At 44.0% G+C, this 23440-nt stretch overlaps 1 protein-coding gene across 28 annotated transcripts in view; it reads left to right on the top strand.

Annotated features, from left to right (window-relative positions):
* The window catches only part of LOC310696682 (methyl-CpG-binding domain protein 1-like), a 122816-nt gene that overhangs the window by 85554 nt on the left and 13822 nt on the right, over positions 1 to 23440 (top strand). For all 28 annotated transcript variants that reach the window (XM_083482445.1, XM_083482457.1, XM_083482454.1 and 25 more), the window contains one exon: positions 22831 to 23046. In XM_083482445.1, the coding sequence (XP_083338571.1) occupies positions 22831 to 23046 (216 nt within the window). The remainder of the gene's footprint in view (positions 1 to 22830; positions 23047 to 23440) is intronic.

Here is a 23440-nt window from a genome sequence, read left to right as displayed (position 1 = left end):
AGAACACGGAGCAGAGCAGGAGCGGTGCAAGCAGTTGCATTATTGCCAGCAGGTGGGAAGCCTGGGTGATGCTTAAGATCAGGAAAGAGAGGGAAACGGAAAGTATTTTCCCATACATACGTATGTGTACACACACCTACTTGTCTTGTCAGTGATGTTATCCGTCCTGCCTACCTGTGGAATGAAACTAAACATTCAATATTTTGCATCAGTTACTGGGTCTCACAAGTAGGAAGTGTGCTGCTGTACTCATGTCTTGCCTCACTTTAGCAGAAGTAATAAAGGGTAGAACCTCCCTGGACAGTGGCTGCTGCCTGTCATGTAATAATGCTAGGGAAGCTGATTGGCAGAAAGTTCAGCAGATGTGACTTACAGTGCAGCGCAATGGAAGTTGCTGCCTCCTGTGATGATCTGCACAAAATAACTTAGGACTCAGCTGTACAGTTGCAAATGTAACATTTTAAGTGTGTTTTAAGTGCATTATACAAATGTGACACCAGGTGGTGATTGTGAGCTTATGGCAAATTATATGTGTGTGTGTGTGTGTGTATGTTTTTTACTAACTTTTCATTACAACACGCACACACATGACAACACTTAAGAAACAAACTAAAAAATACACAAAACAAATGACAAACATATAGCCATAAATCCGAAAGTTCTTACATATGGACTTACGTGGCCCTGTTTTCTCTTTCCAATTTTTATTCTATTCTAATAGACTTCCTTCCTCCCCAAAGCGGTTCTGGTTTCGTGTTTGATAAACTGTTACTTTCTCATTTCATCATTTCTACCCTTCTCCATATACTATGCTTGTAGACCATAATTCATTTTGCAAAAATTACTCAAAGCAAGTCCCGGCACTGATTTTTTTAGTAATCTCTGTACATTACCCACTCTTTTTGAAATTTTTGGTTAGACTGTCCCTTAATTGTATCTGTCATTTTTGCCAGTTCAAGATAATAATATAATCTGTCTTGCCACTCTTTTTTTGCTGGTAGTGTTTCACTTTTCCAATTTTTTGCAATTAATATTCTTGCTGCCGATGATGCGTAAAGGAATATTCTCTTATTTTCATTTGGGATGTCTGAGTAATATAGGCTTCTGGTTTCTTTATAAAGTTTATTTAATTTTTTTTCAACTCCTCATAAGCAGTGTCCCAGAAGCTCTTCATTTTGTTGCAGGTTCATCACATACGAAATAGTGTCCCTTCTGCCTGGTTACACCTTCAGCACATTTTAGATCTCATTTTGTTCGTTTTGAATATTTTGCTAGGTGTTATATACCCCCTAGGGATGTGGGTGGCGCTGCGGGTTAACCACTGTGCCATTTGGGCTTGCTGATCGAAAGGTCGGCGGTGCGAATTGTTACGGCTAAAATGGCCGCTGTTTCTTTAATGTGAATAAAGCTGGGTCAGCATGACTCAGCGGCTTGCAGCAGGCTGTATATATAGGTGAGAACTGTTGGTTTGGGTGTTGGCTGGTGTTTGGGTTGGTTGGTGCCGGTGTGTATTCAGTCGTGTTTTGCACAAAGACTTTTAATAAAACTCTGCAAGGATATTCCCGTGGACTCTTTTTGTACCGACAAGGAGACTGAGAAGATAAAGGGAGGTCAGAACCCTTTCCTTCTTTTTTGCTTTCTACAAACACTGACAGGTTATGGGCCCAGTGTTTCTGAGCATGTGCAGAGTGCAAAACGACTAACAGCATTTCAGCAAGGAGCTGGTGAGTCCTGGTGGTGTACAGAGACAGTGGCTGTGCGTTGGAGCAGTTGGTGGCAAGCTGTAACTGTCTGCAGCGACGCTGGAGCGGCTAGGATCTGAGGATCAGGAAAGCACTCAGCGTCGGCTACTGGAACAGTTTGAACTGCTAGAGGACCACAGTAGGCGACTCACAGAGCGGCTACACCAGTTGCAGAGCCAGGCGGGACCTGAGGGTCAACAGAGGCAGCAGCTAGAAGCCGGTGAGTGCCAGCCAGGACCATCCAGTTGGACTCTAAAGAGAGAGTCAGGAGAGATTGCTGGAGACCCCACAGAAGGGGCTCAGCAAGCACCAGCAGAGATGGCAGATTTCCAGTCTTCACAAGTTGTAAATATTGGGGGAGGCATCCCTTTTGAACTTCTCTCAGAAAGCAACTGGCTGAGTTGGTCAATTAAAATGCAGCAGTTGTTAAGGAGAGATGGACTATGGGACTGTGTTGAAACTGAGGTTTTGAGAACTGACTCTGCTGAGAAAAAACGGCTAGATGAAAGGGCCCGTGCCCAAATTATGCTGTGTTTGAGCAACTCTCAGTTATTGCATGTAGCAAATGCCAGCACAGCGTTTGAGTGCTGGAATTTACTAAGGGCAATGCATGTCAGAGAAACTGCTGGAACTATCATTTCTCTGACCAGAAGGCTGTTCAGGACTGTTATGAAAGAAGGTGAGAGTTTGGCAACTCATCTTCAAACGCTGAAATCTCTGTTTCTTCAACTACAGCAGAGAGGTAAGCGTTATGATGAGACTGACCAAACCTACATTATCCTTTCAAGTTTGCCTGAAAGCTGGTTGCCTGTGATTAACAGCATGGAGAGTATGCGTCCCCGAGATCTGACCCTTGAGTATGTGGTTGGCAGATTGACCGAAGAAGCAGAAAGAAGGTCAGATAGACAGGCTGAACTCCAAGAGCGGAGGAGTTACAGCCGAGGGGGCCAGCAGCAGAATCTGCCAATGGAGCAACGCCAAGGTTTGGACTTGGCCATGGCGGTGAGGAGGTGCTATAGATGCAACCAACCCGGGCATCTCCAACGTCAATGCAGGGCAAGACTTCCAGGAGACGACGTGGAGCAGAGGCAGCAATCGACGCAGAAACGTAAGCAGAAGGGGTTCTCTTCAGAGAAGAAGAACACGCGTTCTGCTCAGTTTGTGTCTGCATTTTCTCGAGAGGAGAGAAAGATACCTCGAGGAACATGGTTGCTGGACTCTGGCAGCAGCAGGATTATCTGCAACAGTCGGGAGGACTTTAAGACCCTGGAGAAGCCAGCTGATGGAAAAGACTCAATTTATCTTGCTGATGGTCGTAGAAGCAAGATTGATGGCCAGGGAACATGCTTCCTGCAGTGCTTGAACACTACTCTACCAGACACTCTGTTTGTCAGCAGTTTGGACTATTGTCTGCTGTCTGTAAGCTGTTTGATTAATGCAGGGTATAGTGTTAAGTTCACGCAGGATGGCTGTCTGATAAAGAATGGAACTCAGGTATGTGGCCATGCAAAGTTGGAAAATGGGTTATATGTAATGCAGGACAAGCCAGTTAAAGCAGCCCAGGTGGTTCAGGATAATTTTCCAGTTCATAAGGGGTGTGTACATCAACTGCACAGAAAACTGGGTCACGCCAATTTCCGTGTGCTTTCAGAAATGCAAAAGGTGTGCAAGAACCTAAAAGTAAATAGCTGTAACTGTTTCCTAGATTGCAATGTATGTAAAATGGCCAAATCTAAGAGGAAGCCTGTGGCTTCTAAAAGCGACAGAGTATCTAAAGAGGTTTTAGAACTTGTCCATTGTGACGTGATAGGCCCTTTTCCACAGAAGACTGAAGGGGGCGCCAGATATGCTTTTCTGGTAATAGATGACAAATCACGTTTTAGTTGGCTGTTTTTGTTAAAGCAGAAATCTGAGTGTTTCCCCACATTCAAAGAATGGGTTGCCCAAGCTGAAAAGCTCTTCGCTCGGCCTGTTGTGCAGCTGCAAACAGATAGGGGCGGAGAATTTCTGAACAAACAATTTGGGGCATGGTTGCAACGTAAGGGGATCACTCATCGCTTGACTAACCCTTATAGTCCTGCTGAAAATGGTCTGTGTGAAAGACGTGGGGCTGTGATACAGTCAGTAAAGGACTGCCTGCTAGTAGATGCAGGATTGGGCCACAACCATAGGCTGTGGGGCGAGGCTTTTCTGACAGCGAACTTTTTGATTAATAGAACCTGGTCAAGCTCTATAAAAGATATTCCATATTGTGTGTTGTTTGGGAAAGAACCAGAATGGACAATGCTCCATAATTGGGGTTCTTGGGCACATGTAAACATTCCCAAAGCTCAGCGCCAGAAAGGGGGCGCTAGAGCGCAGAAACTGCGGTTTGTGGGATATCAGTCCTATGGCAAAGGGTGGCGTTTCAATTTATGCCCAGGACGCGTGGTTCTGTCACGAAGTGCAGACTTCGCTGACCAGGACAGATGGACTGCGATCCATGCCAACCCTGATTGCCTACTGCCCCTGCAAGTAAGAGAAGAGGCTTCTTCTCAGCCATTGGCAACACAGGAGCAGAATGAGGAGGAGGCACAGATTTCCCCAAAAGATATGGCAATAGATAATACTTCTCCAGAGGAAGAGGAAGAAGAGCCAGAGATAAGGGGGGAAGAAGAAGTAGCTGTGCCTAGGCGCTCCCAGCGTTCAAACAAGGGTGTACCTCCTCAGCGTTTGACCCTAGGAGGAGTGAGAGTATGCAATGTGAGTTGTGTGGAACCACAAAGTTATAATGAAGTCTTAGACTTACCCCCTGGGGAACGTGCTTTGTGGGAACAAGCTATGAAAGAAGAAATGGACTCTTTTAAACGTAACAAAGTGTTTGAGGTCATAATGCCACCACCTGGTGGCAGAGTGGTGTCATGCAAGTGGGTTTACAAAAGGAAAACCCTTGCATCTGGGGAACCACGTTTTCGAGCCAGATTAGTAGCCAGAGGGTTCACTCAAATTAAAGGGGAGAGTTATGATGAAGTGTTTTCTCCCACGGTAAAGAGTGAAACTTTTCGTTTAATGCTTTCCATTGCTGCTGTAAGACAACTAGCAGTGCACCATTTTGATGTTGATGCTGCATATCTGCATGCAAATTTAGACCATGAAGTGTTAATGAGACAACCCCCTGGGTTTGAAGAGGAGAATGGTGCAGTCTGGCGTTTGAGAAAGGCTGTTTACGGTCTCAAACAAAGTGGAAGGTGTTGGAACCAGTGTTTAAATGAAGCCCTTGTAAAACTTGGTTTTAAAAGGAGTGTGGCTGATCCATGCTTGTACACCAAGGGGACAGGCAACAAATATCTAATGCTCTTAGTCTTTGTTGATGATTTGCTTGTGGCAGGGAGTTCCACAGATGAGATCCAGAAGCTCACAAGTCAATTGGAAAAGAGGTTTAAGCTTAAAGCCTTGGGGCCGGTAAGCAATTACTTGGGAGTAGAAGTAAGGCAGGAAGCAGATGGAAGCTTCCTATTGAGCCAGAAAGAGAAAATTCTTCATTTAATAGAGCAGTTTGGCATGGAAAATTGCAAGCCAGTTCAGACTCCCATGACACCAGATTTCCCAAAGACAGTGTGTGATGATGAATTTGATCAGCCTGAGTTGTATCACTCAAAAATAGGATCACTGTTGTATTTAAGCCAGTGGTCAAGGCCAGACATTGCATGTGCTACAAATGTTCTGAGCCAACGTGTATCTAAACCCAGTACTGCCGATTGGTGTGCTTTGAAAAGGCTTATCAGATATCTAAAGGGGACATTAAATGTATGTTTGAAGATCTCTAGTACACAAGATGAAAAACTAGAAGTATTTGTTGATGCGGACTGGGGAAGCTGTGTAGCTACTAGAAAATCTACAAGTGGAATGGTTATGATGTTTGCCAATTCCATAATTGGATGGAGGTCAAAGAAACAAGGATTTGTTGCAACCTCATCCTGTGAGGCAGAATATGGGAGCCTGTCGCTAGCATGCAATGAAATCATGTGGTTTATACAGATACTAAAGGATCTAGATTGTAAAGTAGATTTGCCTATCCAAGTGTATGAAGATAGCCAATCTTGCATTGCATTAGCAGGCTCGGAAATAATGAAATCCGCATCAAAACATATTGCTATCCGTCATGCGAATGTGAGAGATTGTGTACAGAATGGGGTAATCAAACTGGAGTATTGTCAATCACAAGATAATATTGCTGATTTGTTTACCAAGCCTTTGCCAGCAACATGCCATAATGAACTGATGACAAAACTGGGTTTATGTATATAATGTATTGTTGTATTGTTGTAATGTATTGTTTCTGTTGGGGTTTTTCGCATTTAAGAAACAGAAGGGGTGTTACGGCTAAAATGGCCGCTGTTTCTTTAATGTGAATAAAGCTGGGTCAGCATGACTCAGCGGCTTGCAGCAGGCTGTATATATAGGTGAGAACTGTTGGTTTGGGTGTTGGCTGGTGTTTGGGTTGGTTGGTGCCGGTGTGTATTCAGTCGTGTTTTGCACAAAGACTTTTAATAAAACTCTGCAAGGATATTCCCGTGGACTCTTTTTGTACCGACAAGGAGACTGAGAAGATAAAGGGAGGTCAGAACCCTTTCCTTCTTTTTTGCTTTCTACAAACACTGACACGAATACCCGCTACGGGGTGAGCTCCCTTGCTCGGTCCCTGCTCCTGCCAACCTAGCAGTTCGAAAGCATGCAAGTAGATAAATAGGTACTGCTCCGGCGGGAAGGTAAACGGCGTTTCCGTGTGCTGCTCTGGTTTCGCCAGAAGCTGCTTAGTCATGCTGGCCACATGACCCGGAAAAACTGTCTGCGGAAGTGGACAAATGTTGGCTCCCTCGGCCTGTAAAGTGAAATGAGCGCTGCAACCCTAGAGTTGTTCGTGACTGGACTTAATTATCACGGATCCCTTTACCTTATATACCCCCTATAAAACATCTTTAGGAAATTTTCCTTTATTGAGTAGCAAGCTGTCAATCCCCAATCCTTATTCCATAGTTTTGCCCAAATCCATTGCCCACTTAATCATTGCTTCTTTCACTTGCTCATCTTTAACCTTCCATTCTAAGAGAATTCCATACATTCTAGAAATTACTTTTTTCTTATTTTGTATTAATTCTTTGTCTAATGTTGATTCTTCTCTTGCAAAACCTTTTTTTAAATTATTATCTATCTTAAACACTTTGTTTAGCTGGTGGTATTTGGATCCATCCTGTCAGGTAATGTTTTATTTCCTCATATTTTTTCAATTCAATTTGTTGCCTTCTTCTTCTTAGAGATTTTTGTATGTAGCCCATAACGTTTCCATATTCTTCCTTTTAACTGCTATAGCCTTCAAAGGAGATAGCCACCAAGGAGTTTTGAGTTCTAGTAGTTTGTTATATTTTTTCCATACTTTATATAAAGGCTTCCTTATGCTATGGTTAAGGAAGCCTCTATGAACTTTCACCTTCTCATATCCCAAATATGCATGCCACCTGTAGTGATTATCAAAACCTTCTAAGTCCAGTAAGTCTACATTCTTTTAACCAATTTAGAAAGGTTGGATCATAATACAATTTCAAGTCAGGGAGAGCCATTCCACCTCTATTTTTGCTATCTATTAATAATTTGTGTTTAATTTTAGTTTTTTTGTACTGCCAAATGAATCTCAATAGATCTTTTTGCCAAGATTTGAAACATCCCGTCCTCCCAATCACTGGTGTCATCTGGAATAAAAACATCATTTTGGGAAGCACGTTCATTTTCACTGCTGATATTCTACCACAGAATGATAGTTTCAGCCTTGTCCAGATTTTTATATCCTTTTAAATTTCCTTCCAGATTTTTAAATAATTATCATTGAATAAATTACTATTTTTATTTGTTAACCAAATTCCCAAGTATTTAGCCTTATTTACTATCATTAGTCCTGAAATTGTTTGTAGTTCTTCTTTTTCTTGTATAGACATGTTCTTTGCTAACATACTAGTTTTGTTTTTGTTTATTTTAAATCCTGCCACATTTCCAAATTCAAGAGTTCTTTCTAACATTTTTTACACTTTCTTCAGGGTTTTCAGTAGTTATTATCAAATCATCAGCAAAGGCCTTTATTTTATGTGATTTCTTTCATACTACTTGTCAGGGGTTTAGGAGCAGAGGCACGGGCAAGGGAGGAAACAGAGAGCGAAGGGGAGGAGGCAGAAGAAAAGATGAGTGATGACGACGACCCGAGATCTCCTAGTCTTTCCAGTGAATCAGAGGATTCACAGAAAGGAGCACCAGTGGCCAGGGCAAGGGGGGAGTCTAGGGGGGCACCCCAGGAAGATAGAGCCAGAGGGGACTCAGGGGGGAGCAGCTGGAAATCGGGACCAGCGTCACCGCCAGGAAGCAGGGAAGAGGAAAGGAGCCAGGGGGGAAGCGCTGGCAGCTCACCACAGGAGGGAGGGCATGAGTCAGGAGTGGCCACACCTCCATCGGGGAGCGAAGAAACGGTTAAGAGGAAAGTGGAAGGTTGGGCGCGCACGCCAAGTTCAAATGCAGAGGAAGGCGGCGCAGTAAGCAGCCCCGAAAGGGAACCAGGTCCTAAAGCCCGGCGCAAGGAGGCAGGAGGGTCCGGGTCAGCGTCAGAAGAATCCCGGAAGGAAGAAGCCCCGGGGGGTAGAGGGACCCAGAGGAGGACAGTCAGGCGGAAAAGGTGGAGCAAGGCTAGGATATTAAGTTGGTGCACACGGGGCGGAGACTCAGACGGAGCTTCGCCGATCTAGCTACTAGACGTAGAGTTGCGCGCAGCAGCGTGAGAATGGAAATTGTAATTCAATAAAGACTTTTACTTAATGATCGCTGGCTAGCGTGATCCTCTGTGAGCTAGGATCTTCAAGCAGCTCTGACACTACTATTCCATTTATTTCTGGGTCTTTCCTTATTGTGATTGCTAGTGATTCTAGCACCATAATAAACAGTAGAGGTGACAAGGGCAACCTTGTCTGGTCCCCTTACTTATCTTGAATTCTTCTGTTACTTAATTATTTAAAATCAACTTTGCTCTCTGGTCTTGATGTATTGCCTCACTGCCTCTGCTGAAATTTTCCCAGAGTCCTGTAAGTTCTAGAGTTTTTTTCTTTTTTTAAAAAATAAATTTTTATTAATTTTCCAAACACAAAGTAAAAACAGACAATACACAATACACAATACACAAACATACAAACATATAAACATGTATAATTTCATAACCGTTTTTTCATAACCTTATTTCTCGGACTTCCCCATACCTTCCCCTTTCTGCATCCTTGTTTTGTACTTCTTCAGCAACTCCTCAGTCTAATTATTCAATTTAGTTTCTTTTAAAATTTCCTAAATTTATTAATTACAGCTGCAATTCTCTGTTTCCCAACCCCTTGACATTTTAACACTCCTGAATTTTACAACAGGTTCTAAGATACACTTTAAATTTCTTCCAGTCTTCTTCCACTGTCTCTTTCCCCTGGTCACGGATTCTGCCAGTCATCTCGGCCAGTCCCATATAGTCAATCACCTTCGTTTGCCATTCTTCCAGTGTAGGTAATTGTTGTGTCTTCCAATACTTTGCTAGAAGAATCCTTGCTGCTGTGGTCGCATACATAAAAAACGTCCTATCCTTCCTTTTCACCGATTGGCCGACGATGCCCAGGAGAAAAGCCTCAGGTTTTTTAGGGAAGGTCCATTTAAGAACCTTCTTGATTTCATTATAGATCATTTCCCAAAATGCTTTTATCCTCGGGCAGGTCCACCAAAGGTGGTAAAAGGTACCTTCAGTCTCATTACATTTCCAACATTTGTTATTGGGCGAATGATAAATTTTTGCAAGCTTGACTGGGGTCATGTACCACCTGTACATCATTTTCATAATGTTTTTTCTTAAGGCGTTACATGCTGTGAATTTAATACCGGTGGTCCACAACTGTTCCCAGTCAGCAAACATAATGTTATGACCAACATCTTGTGCCCATTTTATCATAGCTGATTTCACCGTTTCATCCCGTGTGTTCCATTTCAACAGCAAATTATACATTCTCGACAAATTCTTGGTATTGGGTTCTAGCAATTCTGTTTCTAATTTTGACCTCTCCATCTGGAAGCCTATTTTCCTGTCCTGTTTAAATATCTCATTTATCTGAAGGTAGTGCAACCAATCTCGTACTTTGGACTTTAATTTCTCATAACTCTGTAATTTAACTTTTTCTCCATCTTGTTCTAAGATTTCACAGTATTTTGGCCATTTAGACTCCATATTAAGTTTTTTCACCTCTTTAGCTTCCATTGGTGACAACCACCTGGGAGTTTTACTTTCCAATAAATCTTTATACCGCATCCAAACGTTATACAATGCTTTCCTAACAATATGGTTTTTGAAACCTTTATGCAGTTTTACCTTATCATACCATATGTATGCATGCCAACCAAATCTATTGTCAAACCCTTCCAGTTCCAGAATGTCTGGGTTCTCAAGAAGTAGCCACTGTTTCAGCCAGCAAAAAGCCGCCGATTCATAGTAGAGTCTTAAGTCCGGCAGGGAGTTCTAGAGTTTTTTTTCATATAATTCCAGGATATATTATCGAAAGCTTTTTCGGCATCAAAATTGCTTTTTTATCAGTTTTTTACTCCAAATACTCTAAAATATCAATTGCATTCATGATATTGTTGCACATGTGTCTGCTTGGTAAGAAGCCTCCTAGTCTTTGCGTACAATTTTGTTAAGTATTCTTTTGAGTCTGTTGGCCAGGATGTCAGCGAATATTTTATAATCATTTTTTAATAATGATATTCGCCTATAATTTTTAATCAGCATTGGGGCCATTCCTTGTTTGGGTATTGAAGTGATAAAAGCTTCTTCCCATGACTTTAGTATTTTCCCTTTAAAAAAAATTCTGTTCATGTCTGTTTTCATCGGTTCTGACAATACATTTTCTAATTTCTTGTAGAACATGGCAGATAAGCCATCTGTACCTGGTGACTTTCCTGACTTCGCTTTGTTGATTGATTGTTGCATCTTCATCATTGTTATAGGGGAGTTTAGTTTTTCAATTTTTTTGCTTGTTGTCCTTGGGAGTCTATTCTGTACTATACAGTGGTACCTCGGGTTACAGACACTTCAGGTTACAAACTCTGCTAACCCAGAAATAGTACCTCGGGTTAAGAACTTTGCTTCAGAATGAATGAAACAATGAATGAATGAACTTTATTATGGTCATAGACCAGGATTAAGAAAAGCATATAGATAAAATAGCAGTTGGGATTTTTGACCGATAATTGTTAGGGCAAATGAGGACAAGGAAACAGGCATAAAACATCCGAATAAAATACAAGATTAAACACAGATAATGGGTGGATAAAAAACTAATAATTAAAACAGATAAGAGCTAAAAACCAACAAAGACACACAGTTAAAACAACTGTAAGAGCATAAGAAATAAAAAACTCGCAGCTAAAACAACTATAAGAGGCTGCAGAAGCCCCTTAAGTAGAGGACACTCACAACATTAAAAACTGCTGTGCAAATATGGTTAAAACAGACAATTAAAACAATATACAACACTAAATTTAGAAACAATGTACAGCAATACACTGTCCCAGGAAGTTGACTCAGAATCACCCATGGAACCGTGTTTGGGACTATTTTGAGTTGGGCGATGGTCTGCGCCTACAGATCTGTAGACAGAATCTGGCGACCATCCAGGTCATCTTCAGATCTTTGCCCAACAGCAAAAGGTCAAATTTTTGCTTTTGCGGAAGGTCGGCGAGCCTCACCAGTAGGGGATCCATGATCTTACTATGTGCCTCTTTATAAAAGGGGCATCTGAAGAACAAGTGTTCTGGGCTTCCTATCTCTCCCAGTGGACAGGTGCAAAGTCTCTGAGCATACGGGACCCTTCTAAAGGCTCCATCCAGGATTGGTGAGGGAAGAGCCGAACTTCTGGCGAGTGTAAAGGCCCTTCTTCCATCCCTAGATACGAGAAAGAAGAGATATGCTGCCGGTGCGGCTATATCTCTCTCGATTTCTCCAATTCTATAGTTGGGGCACCTTGCACAGTCCTGCTGTCTCTCGGTGTCTAATATTCTTTGCCTGACCGTAGCTTTTGCCTGGTCCAAACCCAGACTTAGAAGGGCTTGAGGGGCAAAACCTCTGCACTTGATTCCAAACTGAAGAAGATTCTAACCTCTGAAAAACTCCGTACAATTTTAACTGGGGATAATCCTAGGCCTGAGGACCCAGTTTCCAAGTTTGAGAGCCTGCTCCAACAATTGAAACCCTATCTTTTTAATACCACAGAAAAAAGACCAACTAAACCAATAACATCAAATAAACCCTGGTTTGATCACACCTGCTTTGAGGCAAAAATGGGAGAGGCATCTGGACCAGCTGGCAACATTCCAGGAGATGATGTTTAGGGCAGCAGTTGATTCTTGGGTTTTTAGATTCCAGGCTCTCATAGCTGTTTTCTGCCACTGATTCCTCAGGTCCTTTGAGTTTGGCTTGAATGAGCCACGATGCGGAGGAATGGGGGAGCCTTTTAAGGGGAAGACTAATTTGGGAGTATTAATTTGTCCGTCCAGGCAGACACCCGCTGAGACCTTATTTCATTCCTCTGCATGAATAGCTTCTAGGATTCCCCGGCAGTCCATGAAGATTGAGCCAATTCCCGGCGCTGGCACCACCAGTTCAACTTGTTGCGATTTGGATTGGGCTATTGGAGGGGGTGTAGGAGAGCCCGTTTCTTCTGGACACAGATATCGACAAGTTGTCCATTCCTTGTTGGTTAAAGGCTTTGATTTGCAATTGATGTAATTAAATTCCATGGGAGGAGGCGGGGCTAGAGGTGGAAGTGACTTCCTTATGGTCGAAAGTCTTTCAATTAGTGCATCCTGGGAAAGTAGGATCTGCTCGAGGTAGGTTGTTAGGAGTTGTTCATCCTTTGAGGAAAAATCTTTTTCTAGCTTATTTGGTGAGGGCGGGGTTTTGTACAGCCTGCCAGGATGTTTAAGATTGCCAGCCTCTGGGTAGAGCGGCTTACCGTTTCTGGTGCTGTTGGATTCTGCAGTGCTGGTTTTGGTTTTTGGTCTAACTGGCCTATGTGCTCCTAGAAGTGGTGAGGAGTCTTTGATGTTTTCGAAGAAACGGTGCACAAGCAAGCCAGCCCTCAGGAAATTGTCTTTATTTGAAAGGGTCTGTTTAGTTGAGAGCCCGTCCTTAAAAGTCACGATAACCCTATTTTGGGCTGTATCATGAGGGAGGAATTTTACCTTGATGATATTTTCTGCTGTCATGAGGCCCCTGGTGACTATTCCGATTTTTTTGGGAATATTTACTTTTCTTTGAGCATATGATGGGTGTCCTCTATTTGTGGAAAGGCCTGCCCACAGGAGGACGAGGGAGAGGAGGACCATGGTCATCGGAATGTGAGTTTGACCTGGCAGGGCCCCCTGAGAGAATTGATGACAGACTGGCAGGCCTGTGGAAATCAACGGACAGACTGTGGGAATGTTCTGTATGGAGGTGTGGAAATGGCGTCTGTCCTTTATGTGATATGGCTCTTGGAGAAGCGTAAAATCCACACAGGATATGTTTGTTTTCAACCCGCATGTGAAGACTATCAGAGATCACAAAGAAAGGAATATATGATAACAACAAGAAGATGAGGAAAATAACAAAAAGACTATCTGGACAGAACTGTATAATTAAAGCAGCAGCAAGAGTAATGTTTGGATCCCTTTCGGAGCTCGAAATATGGGTGCCCCCAACAAAATTTTAAAAATTTGGCTGTGTAATTTGGAACTAATGTGATTTGGAATTAATGTGATCTGATTGGCCTGTTAATAAAAATTTTTTTTTTCTTTGGTTTCCCTATTTCCCCACTAGAGAGCGGTATGTGATCCGCTGGGGCGTGGGGCTTTTCCTCAGAGTGCTTTAATGGTGTGCATGAGTTTGTGATTTTCTTTTGGGTTGTAGGAGCAGAGTTCTTTGTTGTTGTATTCTCCAGCAGCTTAAAGAGCTTCTGGAAATTCATTTTTTTAGTCCAGCGGGTCGGCGTTCCCTTTTGGCCTCTCAATTTGATGTTTTTGGTCTTCTTCATTTTTTGTGCTGAGCATTTTCTCTTTAAGGTCGGTTTCTTGGGAGCAGGGGACCCTCCCTCCTGCTTCAGGATGAGAACAGAAATTGCGCAGCGGTGGCAGCAGGAGGCCCCATTAGCTAAAGTGGTGCTTCAGGTTAAGAACAGTTTCAGGTTAAGAACGGACCTCCAGAATGAATTAAGTTCTTAACCTGAGGTGCCACTGTATATCTTTCCATCTCCTTTTGATCTTCATCTTTTGCTTGATATAACCTCCTGTAAAGGTAAAGGGGCCCCTGACAATTAAGTCCAGTCGCTAACGACACTGGGGTTGCGGCACTCATCTTGCTTTACAGGCTGAGAGAGCCGGCGTTTGTCCACTCCGCAGACAGTTCTTCCAGGTCATGTGGCCAGCATGACTAAGCCGCTTCTGGTGAACCAGAGCAGCACAGGGAAACGGCGTTTACCTTCCCGCCGGAGCGGTACCTATTTATCTACTTGTATCGTGTGCTTTCAAACTGCTAGGTTGGCAGGAGCTGGGACTGAACAACGGGAGCTCACTCCGTCGCAGGGATTCGAACCGCCGATCTTTCAATCGGCAAGATCAAGCAGCACAGTAGTTTAACCCACAGCGCCGATAACTTCCAATAGTAGTTTGTAATTTTTTCACGTTTCCTTGGGTTCTTCTATCTATTACTTTCCCTTCCCCTATCAATTTCTCTTTTGCCCTCTCTCTCTCTTTTTTTTTTTTTTATTGCCAGGCAACCATTCTGCCTGGCTTATTGCCAGATTCAAAAAAAATCTGCCTTAACATTTTTTCTTTTGTTCTGTTTTGTAATTCAGAATCATAGAGAGCTGCGTCTGTAATATCTTGATATTTTGTTTTGGTATTTCATACTTCAGATTTTTAACCAGTTCTTTTTCTTTTTCGCTTTTGTTGTTTAATTGTGTCCGACTGTTTGTGACCCCATGGACCAGAGCACGCCAGGCGCTCCTGTCTTTCACTACCTCCCGCAGTGAGCACTCAGGGCCGATTTCCTTCAGAATGGATAGGTTTGATCTTCTTGCAGTCCATGGGACTCTCAAGAGTCTCCTCCAGCACTATAATTCAAAAGCATAAATTTTTCGGCGATCAGTGTTCTCTATGGTCCAGCTTTCACTTCCATACATCACTACTGGGAAAACTATAGCTTTAACTATACGGACCTTTGTTGGCAAGGCGATATCTCTGCTTTTTAAGATGCTGTCTAGGTTGTCATTGCTTTTCTCCCAAGAAGCAGGCGTCTTTTAACTTTGTGACTGCTGTCACCATCAGCAGTGATCACGGAACCTAAGAAAGTAAAATCTCTCACTGGCTCCATTTCTTCCCCTTCTATTTGCCAGGAGGTGATAGGACCAGTGGCCATGATCATAGTTTTTTTATTTATTTATAGAATCATAGAATCATAGAGTTGGAAGAGACCACAAGGGCCATCGAGTCCAACCCCCTGCCAAGCAGGAAACACCATCAGAGCACTCCTGACATATGGTTGTCAAGCCTCTGCTTAAAGACCTCCAAAGAAGGAGACTCCACCACACTCCTTGGCAGCAAATTCCACTGTCAAACAGCTCTTACTGTCAGGAACTTCTTCTTAATGTTTAGGTGGAATCTTCTTTCTTGTAGTTTGGATCCATTGCTCCGTGTCCGCCTCTCTGGAGCAGCAGAAAACAACCTTTCTCCCTCCTCTATGCGACATCCTTTTATATATTTGAACATGGCTATCATATCACCCCTTAACCTCCTCTTCTCCAGGCTAAACATGCCCAGCTCCCTTAGCCGTTCCTCATAAGGCATCGTTTCCAGGCCTTTGACCATTTTGATTGCCCTCCTGTGGACACGTTCCAGTTTGCCAGTGTCCTTCTTGAACTGTGGTGCCCAGAACTGGACACAGTACTCCAGGTGAGGTCTGACCAGAGCAGAATACAGTGGCACTATTACTTCCCTTGATCTAGATGCTATACTCCTATTGATGCAGCCCAGAATTGCATTGGCTTTTTTAGCTGCTGCGTCACACTGTTGGCTCATGTCAAGTTTGTGGTCAACCAAGACTCCTAGATCCTTTTCACATGTACTGCTCTCAAGCCAGGTGTCACCCATCTTGTATTTGTGCCTCTCATTTTTTTTTGCCCAAGTGCAATACTTTACATTTCTCCCTGTTAAAATTCATCTTGTTTGTTTTGGCCCAGTTCTCTAATCTGTCAAGGTCGTTTTGAAGTGTGATCCTGTCCTCTGGGGTGTTAGCCACCCCTCCCAGTTTGGTGTCATCTGCAAATTTGATCAGGATGCCCTTGAGTCCATCATCCAAGTCGTTGATAAAGATGTTGAATAAGACCGGGCCCAAGACAGAACCCTGTGGCACCCCACTAGTCACTCTTCTCCAGGATGAAGAGGAACCATTGATGAGCACCCTTTGGGTTTGGGTCTGATGAAAAAAATCTGTTAAAGCTTTGTTTTATGACATCCAACGCTACCAAAGTGGTTCGCAAACAGACGTAGTGAACAGTGATTCCGGATATACCCACTGAATTCTTCTTCAGCACAGCAGAAGGATACAGAAATGCTCCATAAACCCATCTATATGGTGAATGGAATTGTATAACAACAATATCTATGGAGCAGTGGTCATAAAGTTATGTAAAGTTGTAGAATTTTAAGCATAACCTTCCTAGCATGTGAAATGAGCGCAATTGTGTGATAGTTGGAGCATTCTTTGGCACTGCCCTTCTTTGGGATTGGGATGTAGACTGATCTTCTCCAATCCTCTGACCACTGCTGAGTTTTCCAAACTTGCTGGCATATTGAGTGTAGCACCTTAACAGCATCATCTTTTAAAATTTTAAATAGTTCAGCTGGAATGTCATCACTTCCACTGGCCTTGTTATTAGCAGTGCTTTCTAAGGCCCATTTGACTTCACTCTCCAGGATGTCTGGCTCAAGGTCAGCAACCACACTACCTGGGGTGTACGAGACATCCATATCTTTCTGGTATAATTCCTCTGTGTGTTCTTCCCACCTCTTCTTGATTTCTTCTGCTTCGGTTAGGTCCTTACCACTTTTTGTTTTTTATTATGGTAATCTTTGCACGAAATGTTCCTTTCATTTCAACTACCTGACATTCATAAGACATCTAAAGGCAGGGAAGTTTTTAATGTGTGACATTTTAGTGTATTTTTGGTCTTTGTGGAAGCCGCCCAGAGTGGCTGGGGAAACCCAGCCAGATGATGGGTGGGGTACAAATAAATTATTATTATTATCATCATCATCATCATCATCATCATCATCTCCGGTGTGATGGCCTGGGATTCCGATTCGGAGGATGAAACAGAGGAATCCCAGCCTGCACAAGAGTCCCCGCCTCCAGGGCCGGCTGAACTGGGGCAAGGCCTAGATGCTGAAGAACCTGCACCTGTGGCAGTGCATCAGGAGCTGGCCCCAGGTGAAACCCTTCTGGCCCCAGAGAGGCTTGACGACTCAGTGGCCACAGGTGAGCCTCCTCCAGGGCCCAGTAACCCTTCGGCCTCTCCTGATCTGCAGAGGCTTAGGGCAGAGAGGCGAAGGGAACTGGTTGCCCCCAGGAGGAGTGCTCGCCTTAAGGCCAGAGGAGGCGGGGCTCCTGGGGGCCGGGACCGCCCCTGGCCTTAGAAGAGGATAAAAGCCCAGTCAGCCCGGCCCCAGGTTGCGGGAGCAACGTCGTTGTTGGCTTCGGACCTTCCTGTGTTCCTGATCCCTGCTCGGCCTCCTGTTCCTGACTATCCGGTACTCCTGTTCCCTGCTCGGCCTCCTGTTCCCGACCATCCGGTGTTCCTGTTCCCTGCACAGCCTCCTGTTCCAGCGTACCTGTTCCCCGCCCGGCTCTCTGCCTCGGACCTTGCCCCTCTTCGTGTGGACTCTGCTACACCCAAGGTACCTTACCCCCGGGACCAGCACATCCACTTTTCTTGAACAGATCTCTGGTTTTCCCTACTTTCTTCAGTTTACGCTTGAATTTTGCTATAAGAAGCTGATGATCTGAGCCACAGTCAGCTCCAGGTCTTGTTTTTGCTGACTGTATAGAGCTTCTCCATCTTTTGCTGCAGAGAATAGAATCAATCTGATTTTGATGCTGCCCATCTGGTGATGTCCATGTGTAGAGTCGTCTCTTGTGTTGTTGGAAAAGAGTGTTTGTGATGACCAGCTTGTTCTCTTGACAGAACTCTATTAGTCTTTGCCCTGCTTCGTTTTGAACTCCAAGGCCAAACTTGCCAGTTGTTCCTTTTATCTTTTGATTCCCTACTTTAGCATTCCAATCCCCTATAATGAGAAGAACATCCTTCTTTGGTGTCATTTCTAGAAGGTGTTGTAAGTCTTCATAGAACTGGTCAATTTCAGTTTCTTCAGCACCAGTAGTTGGTGCATAAACTTGGATTACTGTGATGTTAAAAGGTCTGCCTTGGATTTGTATCGAGATCCTTCTTTCATTTTTGAGATTGCATCCCAGTACAGCTTTTGCCACTCTTTTGTTGGCTATGACTATTTTCGCTTATCTCCTTCAAAATTTGTTCCAGTTTCCTTTCTTTCTCTCTTCTTTGGATTCTATTTTGTTGGATGAAAAAGCCTCGTATCACTGCTTTGTTTGCATCCCATACGGTATTTATATCGGTTCCCTGATTTAAGTTGTTATCAAAATATTCTCTTAAAGAGAGCCAGTGTGGTGTACTGGTTAAGAGCGGTAGTCACGTAATCTGGGGAACCGGGTTCGCGTCTCCGCTCCTCCACCTGCAGCTGCTGGGTGACCTTGGGCCAGTCACACTTCTTTGAAGTCTCTCAGCCCCACTCACCTCACAGAGTGTTTGTTGTGGGGAAGGAAGGGAAAGGAGAATGTCAGCCGCTTTGAGACTCTTGAAGGGGAGTGAAAGGCGGGATATCAAATCCAAACTCTTCTTCTCTTCTTAAAGTCACCCTCACCTTTTCTAATACTTTATCATTATTTAAGACATTTTCATTAATTCTCCATTTTGTTGTTTTCCTTCCTTCTTTTATTTCCATTGTAGTTGGGTTGTGGTCAGATACTGTTTTTGACTGAATTACTGCTTTCTTTATTTTCAGTAATAAGTTTTTTGAAACCCAAATTGTATCAATTCTCCCTGCAGAATTTTTTTGCTTCTGAATAATGTGTAAATTGTTTGTCATTTGGGTGTTTAACTCCCCATGCATCTTGAAGGTTGAAATTTTCTACTAGTTGAAAGAAAGTTAGCAGTAGTCTCCCTTCTTTACTTTCTTTCTCTTGTGTTGTCCTGTCCATATTAAGTGAGGTAACACCATTTAAATCTCCTAATCAAATGATCTTTTAATCACTATAATCCAGCAGTTTATCCTCCAATTTTTGGTAAAATTCCGACTTTTTTTCGTTTGGTGCGTAGATTCTGACAATATTTTTTCCTTTTTGATACACCACTTTTATCGCCATCATTCTCCCTTCTTCATCCTTAAATAAGGGTTCCGGCTTTAATCTTGAGTTTGTGTATATAACTACACCTCTTTTCTTTACAACATCTGATGAAATAAATTCATCACCTAGTTTTAAATTCAATATTCAATATATTTTTAAAACGCTTTTTAAAAAGCATTTTCACAGCGTTTTTTTATATATGTCTAGATTCCACCTTGTTCTCACGACTGTTGAGAGTTGTTAGCTTAGATCCCTTTATACCAGTTTTATGGGGGAACTAGTTCATCAGCAGGCTCGAATGGTGAAATGGAATTTCCATGTTCAGAGGCAGTACCTCTCCAAGTACCAGGTGCTGTGGACAAACAGCAGGGGAAGGCTGCTCGTGAGTTGCTCTGGGCACCTGCCTGGCAATGTGAGAATAATGCAATAGCCAGCCTGGCAGACCAGTTTCCAGGTGCTCATGGGCTGCAATTCCCATCCCCTTAGCAGCACACCCATGTGATGTTGGGGCTGATGGGACTTCTAATATGAAACATCTGGAGGGCACCAGGTTGCCAAAGGATGAGTTAGATGGTTCTGTTGGTTTGATTCCAAGTACTAAATTATTTCTCCTAATTCTTGGTACTTTAAACATTAATGCGATGTGGCAAAAATTACTGCTTAAAGGCCACTGGCTGCCATGTGCAGCTGTTCTGACTCAGTCTGAGAGTGGCATTCAAAATTTGTGTTAGTGCAAGGATTCCTTCTAGTGCAGCCCCCTCCTCACCAGCCTCTCGCTGTCCCATGTGTGCCCTAGAACAGATTTAGAGGTCCATAGGAAGGGAGGGGGGGCATTCCATTGCTGGTGGAACATTTCCCATAACACTATGCTGACTGTAAGCCTCCCTGGGCATCAAGGAGTGGCATGCAGGCAAGTGGACGGTAGCAGCTGAGCAGGGTGGAGCTCTCTCTTCCTCCTTCCTTTGTGCCTTGGGTGCCAGGGATGGAACCCGCTCAACCCCTCTGCCAGGCACAAGTAGTCTGTTCCTCTTTTTTCGGCAGGCAAGTCATTGTTCTGAGTGTATTTCCAATGCTGATTTGAGACCTAATTCCAGGAAAGGCCTGGCCATCATTGATGCAGATTTTCAGACACTTCAGATACTTATTTTTTGCAGCTGCTGTGTTAAAAGGTTAAGCCTGAGATGCCCTTGCCCAGACCACTTAAAGATATTTTGATGACTGAACAGGGATTTGAACAAGGTCTGCCCACCAGGGATTGATGTGTAGTTCAAGGAAAGTTGCTAGTTAGGAATTGAGCATTGCAATATTGTTTGCTGCTCTGGCATCTTCAGCAAGCTCTGCTTTGCACATGTTGCAGTTATTTTCATCTTTCTGAGGGCAGTGGGTTTATGACCTGGCCCACCTGGATCTCCTGCTGGGGCAGAATAGCTGAGTGAAGTGCTGCTGTCCATTTTAAGTATTGATGAAGGGTCTCAGGGCTGATTTTTATTTAAATCGACAGAAGGCTGCAAGGTGAGGGGAATAAGATTGTGCATCACAATGTCTGAATGGAAATGAGAATTCTCTCTGGCGGAGCTAGTTTGCAACGAGCCCGCTATTGTCATGATCCCAGTAAAGGAATCCCTTCTGGTCCTGCTCCAGTTCGTCTTCCTCCAGTGGACTGGGAGTTGACTCTCCCAATGTGCCTACTAGTGTGGTGGCATTTGGCAATGAGAGAGGCAACGCATAGTGCTTCAGCACCCACAGATCAGCTGGGAGCACATCCTTTCTGTTGATGGGTCTATTTGCAGGAAGCTTTGTCAACTCATGAGTCTCTACTGTACCTCAGAGCTAGAATGGCAAGAAAGTGGCTCACAGAAAAAGTCCCTAAGAGGGAAGGCTGTGTCACACGTGCTGGGATACAGTGATGCTCCCAGATTTCTGGGCAATGAGAGCAAGAGGCACGTGACTTGTAAAAACCTGCTATGCACACTGAATCAGTGCTTGACCACCACTCTCACACCCTAAGTATACAGGGTGGACAACATGCATTTTGCAAAACACTCTAAGTCTTCCAAATCCTACTTTTACTTTGTTTTGTCAAACATGATTCTAGCCTTTCTGGTTGCAGTGAAGTTTGAAAATGTAACGGCAAAAATATCAATAGCACACTGTCTTGGGTCCCTATATTGAATTTTCAGGGCATTCTGAAGTTTTAACTTTCTGTAGCAAGCTTGTATTAGAATAGGTTCACAGAGTGTTGTCTGCTGCTAGCCAACAAACTGTGAGCTGTGTTAAAACTTGGTGCAACTAAAATGTTTGTGGCAGCTTCTCAAGTGCCTGTCGTGACATAACCCTTTAGTACAGTGTTTCCCAACTTTTTTTTTTACTGTGGCCCCTTTCTGACCTTGTTTAAGAATAAGAATTTATTTATACCCTGCCCATTTGGACTGTAGCACTACCTGTCCTGAAAGCTGCTATTTAGGAATTGAGCCCTGCACCCCTCGGCAACATCTGAAGGCCCTGATCTGCTAGGTGCTGGGGTGAATTGCACCCTGCGCCTTGCGGAGTCAGGCCCAGGCTGCCACCTGGCCCAGCATCGCCCTCTCCCACTGTAAACCAACCAGGACAGTTCCAAGAAAATGCACATGGCAAAAAGAAGCACTAGGCCACCCTCTGGTGGGCCGCCCCCTTACCTGCTTGTGATTGGCCAAGCTGATAGCCAACCAATCAGATTTAATAAATAAATAAATAACCCCCCTTTTCTTCTCACTTCCCTCTATGGCCTCCTAGCCTTGTGCTGTGGCCCCCATATATATCCTGGGGGGGCAGGAGGCCATATAGCCCCCATTAGGAAACACTGGTTTAGTCCATAGAAGTGAACCTGGTCAGATAAAGCATGCATTCCTGTGGTGCACAGGTTGAAACAAGTTTTCTTTGGGTCCTCCTTGGATGCACAGGAGCAGGAGTGAGTGCAAAGATTCTCAGGTACTCCGCTTAAAGAAATTCTGTGTTGTGGGTGCAGAAAGGGGGGGGCTGGTTCTGCAAGCTGAATGAAATTACACAAATGAATCAAATGAATTTGCTTCACATTGGCCACAGAGGGCAGGCATACTCTACATACTCTATATGTAGAGTATAGGAGCATCCTCCCAACTCCAGTGACTGGAAGCAATGCTTTTATCAATGCCTCTGGTATTTTAAAGCTTTAATCTCTGTAGCCATAGGGGTTGAAATCTTCATGATGCCTAATTCTGTACCTGGCACCCAAATGCCACAGTGGTTTGATGCAAAGACAACTGGAAGACACCTGTCATACCTGAGTAGCAGAGCAGAGACTGTGCTTGCAGTAAGATCCAGGTTCCCTCCCTGGAATCTCCAGTTAAAAAGATCCAATGACAGCTGATGAGGAAGTGGCTGCCCATCTCGGCCACTGACAGTCGGAGCAGACCATGCTGGACTAGATGGGCACACTGGGTCTAAGGCCACTTCCTGTGCTCCTAATCTGAACCTGCCCCTTCTCCTCTCCCTCCTGCCCCGGACCCCTTGTTGCTGCAGGAGTCTCCTTCAAGCAGGGAACAGATGCATTTGCCCAGGTTGCAGGGCCCAGAGGAGCCGGAACAGCAGCCAGTAGTGAAGTGGAAGAAAGAGCCAGAGATGAGTGGCTCAATTTTGGCCCAGGACTTGGCTAAGGACCGCCCCATCCTGCCGCATGTCAAAGAGGAGTCAGAAGTACCTCGACACCCCACCCCACCCTCCCAAGTCCTGGTGAAGGTGAGTGAGTGCGTTCTCTCTTGATCCTTCCTCTCCTGACAGTTGAAATGCCCAATACTGAAGCATTTCTTACACGGAGCACCGGATCCGTTTTGTGGAAACAAAGTCTTGAAGTTCTAAAGACTTGACAAATAAGCTCGGTGAACATCCTTTGGGGAGGACGTTGCAGAGGACGAATGTCAGCATTCAGATAGTCTGGCTCTTTATTCACATGTCAGGATAGAGGGCTCGAAATCAAGGAAAGATCCCCCTGCTCCCACACCACCACCCACTGCTTTGCCAAACAGCAGGAATTAAGCTTCCAAAAACCTAACTCCGGGAGGTGCCCAGACCTTGAGACATGCCTCATCCTGTTCCTCCTTGGCTGCAACCCTGCAGGCAAAAAGGGGGAATT

Source organism: Podarcis liolepis (genome assembly GCF_965112155.1).
Source record: "Podarcis liolepis genome assembly, chromosome: 17".
Classification (NCBI taxonomy): Eukaryota; Metazoa; Chordata; class Lepidosauria; order Squamata; family Lacertidae; genus Podarcis; species Podarcis liolepis.
The sequence above is the reverse complement of the archived record's forward strand: the minus strand, read 5'-3'. Positions and strand labels throughout refer to the sequence as shown.